The sequence below is a fragment of the Pelobates fuscus genome, chromosome 5 (genome assembly GCF_036172605.1).
Source record: "Pelobates fuscus isolate aPelFus1 chromosome 5, aPelFus1.pri, whole genome shotgun sequence".
NCBI lineage: Eukaryota > Metazoa > Chordata > Amphibia > Anura > Pelobatidae > Pelobates > Pelobates fuscus.
This window is the reverse complement of record NC_086321.1, coordinates 341,609,849-341,613,897: the sequence shown is the minus strand read 5'-3', so window position 1 is coordinate 341,613,897 and position 4,049 is coordinate 341,609,849. Positions and strand designations below refer to the sequence as shown.

The window sequence follows — 4,049 nt, the reverse complement described above, 5'->3', positions numbered from 1 at the left end:
GATGGTGTGAGGGAGGGGGGGTGATGGTGTGAGGGAGGGGGGGTGATGGTGTGAGGGAGGGGGTGATGTGTGAGCGAGGGGGGGTGATGGTGTGAGGAAGGGGGGTGATGGAGGGAGGGGGGGACTAAATACCTTATTTATTCCCTGGTGGTCCAGTGTGCGCTCCCTGATGGTCCGGTGGTGATATCAGGTGCCGTTCCACAGAGTTGCAGACCATGAATCGTACGAGACCCAGTCAGAGAGTTGCCGTGGTAACCTGCAGCAACGCTCTGATTGATCAGATCTCGCGACACACAAGGTCTGCAGCTCTGCACAATGCGGAGCTGCAGACCGTTGTCTGCGATAGGCGCAGGAGGGGCAACTCACCCTGCCGGGCCCCCTCCTGGTGTCGGGTCCTCGGTCAGTGACCCAGGACCCGACACAGTCTGCCCCGGGCACCACCCTAGTGAGTGGTACCCGGGGCAGACCACCTCTGCCCCCCCCCCCCTTAGTACGCCACTGCTGCAAGGTAATTATTGCAATTTCTCTAAAACTGCAATGTTTTACATTGCAAGACAAAGGGGGACAGGGACACTCACCCAGACCACTTCAATGAGATGAAGTGGTCTGGGTGACTATAGTGTCCCTTTAAATCCAGCCCTGGGTAAGCTGCATGCAGAGCTCAGAGTGAAATTGGCATGCAGCACTTTTAAAGGGGATTTCTATGACCATAGACAGCACTGTAGTATGAGCAGGGTTAAATCCAATAGATAACGGGGGCACCCTTTTGTCAGCTGAGGCCCATTTTGACAGGTGAGCTGCATGCAGAGCTCAAAGTAAAAAAATCGGCATGCAGCTTTTTTAATGGGGATTTAAAGGGACACTATAAGCACCCAGACTGCTTCAGCTGATGGAAGTGTTCTGGGTACAGTGTCCCAGTCCCCTTAACCTGGCAATTGGAATTATTGCAGTTATTTATCAACTGCATTACCTTGCAGGGTTAACTCCACCTCTAGTGGCTGTCTACCAGACAGCCACTAGAGGCACTTCCGGGTCTGCTAAATTACTTTGGACGTCCTCACGCTTTGCTTGAATAAAATCCAGCATTACCCAAATCCTCTCAGGAAAGCATTTTTTGGTGGCTGACGTCGGCAGAGGAGGCGCTGGAATTAGGTAAGTGAAATGTTTTAACCCCTTCAGCGCCATCAGTTTTCCTAGCACTACAGTTTCCCTTTAAATCCCTCTAAGCAGCAATTCAGTGTGAGCAGGGTTAAAATGTGATTCTATTTCACAATCATGCAGGTACCCTATCCTCCTTCCATCACCCCCATCTGTCCCTTCACCAGTCTCCAAAATTCCCTGCCCCTTTTATTTCCCCCTCCTTAGTCAGCCTTAAACCCTGATTCCCATTACTCCCGCTATCCCCTTCCATTCATCCCTTTTTCTCAGTTATTTAACAAATCCCTGTTCCCCTTCATTGTTATCTCCACCAGGGAACCAGAACTCTTGTACCTTGTTATCCTTTGACTTTGGCTTCCACCACTGTAATAACATGGTCACAAGTGGAACAATTGTGATTAGATCCCTGGTCTCTTCTCTCTACCGCCTTCTTTGACCCTGACAAACATTACGAACAATAGGAAGAATGGAAGCAGATTTGGGGGTGTTATGTATAATATGCTGGGTTATTCACTAAATTGAGACTTTAAGGACCTAAAATGGCCAAACTGGACAAATTGCCCTTTTATTCCCACTTTAGTAAATAATCCTGTTGGCACTGGTTGATGGGGCCCCCAAATATTTCTATACATGGATCAATAAACACCATTGCATTAGCCACCAAGACAGAATTCTACCACCCTAGCTAGATGCAGTAATACTGAAGGACAATGTGTTTGGACCTTGTGCTGCCAGGTCCACTATTTTTCTTGAGACCTATCTGATGAGCAGGGCATGAATAACGCTGCCCTGCACCTTGTATAAATGTATCAGCTGCAGAAAGGTAATCAGTAAACTAATCAGAGCAGTTCCATGGGGACCCCACCCTACTTGATTAATTACCTGACTTCCTCCTGCAGCATATGCATTCTCCAGACCCCAGATCAGCATGCATTAGTTAGATCTAAATAAGAAAAAGCATTACATGCTGTCAAATTTTAATCACAGCCTCATTATTTTTTTTTTTAGAACAATCTTCTTTCATTTTTTTGTACTACAAGGTAAACTGATAACTTGCAGCTACCATCACCTCTAAGCAAAGGGGTGGGGGGATCTTTTACTAAAAACCCACGTTCCACGTGAAACGGACAATGGCTGCATGCCTGTATCTCAAAGCCCCCATCCTGTAGCTGAGGAGGAAAGTGGGGTGGGGGAGAGCTCTGCTAGCAAGATCACGTGATGTGACATTCCCCTGCCAGGGCTTCAGTCTCTTATCTCCATGTCTGTCTGACTTCTCGTCCAATCAGGTGGCAGTATGACGTAGCAATGGGCTGGGTGGGGTATATAAGGCATGGACCGGCTGCTTTCCCATTGTTCATTTGTGCGGCAGGAGATCGTGTAGTGTTTGGTGTGAGCAGCCACTGCCAGGTAAGTTGGGGGGGGATCTGTGTTATTACTGCTGTCATAGAGGGGGCTTTTAATTAATTTTGGGGTTGGCTGGTTCATTTTAAGCCTTATATTATGGTTTTAGCAGGTATATGGGATTCTAGTGTACATCACTTACCATAGATGGTTCATTAATCCTGGTCTGTAACGGTATGTGACTGGAGCCATCTTCACACACGGTAAAGGATGCGTTGAAACATTGTATCCATCATTAAAATAACGTTCCAAACGACATTCTATAAGATGCGTTTTTTTTTTGTTTTTTTTTCTTCTTTACATGGAGTACTAGGTGTGTGCTAATGCTTTATTACTCATACTTGGTATTCAATGGGTTAAAGAAACTAAGATGTGTTTTATTTTTTATGTTTAACTGTTTAACCCTTTAAGAACCAAACTTCTAGATTAAAAGGGAATCATGACATGTCACGATGTCATGTGTCCTTAAGGGGTTAATGGTGTGTGGGTGTGTATATAGAATTACAGATTCCTGGGTGCATTGTCTGGCCATGCTGCTTGACCTCTCTCTTGCTCTGTTCCAGATTAAGTCTAAAAATGGCAGATAAGCCAGATCTGGGGGAAATCGACAAGTTCGACAAATCTAAGCTGAGGAAAACCGAAACAAAAGAGAAAAACACACTGCCTACGAAAGAGAGTGAGGGTCTTTTTGTTTTACTTGGTGTCTCCCAACTAACCATTATAGGGCACTTCCTGTCTATTTCCCATCACCCTTTAAGGGGGTTGATTCCATAATGCATGTCTCGCATGTGAAAATATCTGATGCCTCTCCGCTATCCTAATTAAAAATCTTTTTCATAATATGTTGCTGCATGGACAATCTAACACTAGAACTGCTAATATCAGGAATGTGTTGATGTCTAGTTTTGACTTAAGACTTTATTTTTTTAACTCTGCTATTTTCTGATCTCTCTAGCAATTGAACAAGAGAAGAAAAATTAAAGAACTTTTGAATTTTCTACTGAATCCACCACACCCCAGCAATGGCTTGAAGGGAAAATGGTCTGACCTTTATTGGCGATCTAAGTGCACTGTGAATGAAAAGGAGGACCTGTCAAGTGTTGGACCTTTTGGAATGCCAAAAACTAAAGGGATTTTGTGTTATCTTGTCTTCCCTATTGTCTGATTGTTGAATGGAATAAAGAAATTTTGTGCAATAACTTGTCTTACAGTCTGCTTCCAAGGGTGGGTTGGAACTTGGTTAAAGCACTGGTTTAGTTTTTTGTTTTTTTTTTTTTTTCTTTTAATTCAGGTATAGGCAGCAAATTAAAAATGATTCCTTCCGGCTGTGAATATGCAAAGCTTCTCCAACCTGATTAGGTTGAAACATTTAATTATAAAGGTCTAAGTGAAATGCAGTTCAATAATTAAAGGGAATCTGCAATAGAACTCAGCCCCGTGGTTTTTTTTTTTTTTTTAAATCCTTTACCTGAAGTGGTTTGCTCAACCTC

The 4,049-nt window shown here is 44.2% G+C and overlaps 1 protein-coding gene across 1 annotated transcript; it reads left to right on the top strand.

Annotated features, from left to right (window-relative positions):
• The first annotated feature begins 2,461 nt into the window (after nucleotides 1-2,461).
• TMSB10 (thymosin beta 10) lies at nucleotides 2,462-3,751 on the top strand. The gene is made up of 3 exons (XM_063453276.1): nucleotides 2,462-2,565; nucleotides 3,123-3,235; nucleotides 3,515-3,751. Exons 2-3 carry the CDS (start codon nucleotides 3,136-3,138, stop codon nucleotides 3,538-3,540), a joined length of 126 nt encoding a protein of 41 aa, XP_063309346.1. The 5' UTR covers nucleotides 2,462-2,565; nucleotides 3,123-3,135; the 3' UTR covers nucleotides 3,541-3,751.
• Nucleotides 3,752-4,049: the final 298 nt, after the last annotated feature.

What these genes read in the sequence shown, in the direction of transcription:
- TMSB10 (XM_063453276.1), top strand. Translation starts at nt 3,136, where the DNA reads ATGGCAGATAAGCCAGATCTGGGGGAAATCGACAAGTTCGACAAATCT. An exon ending in CACACTGCCTACGAAAGAGA is followed by an intron (nt 3,236 to 3,514) that starts GTGAGGGTCTTT and finishes TGATCTCTCTAG; the next exon opens with CAATTGAACAAGAGAAGAAA.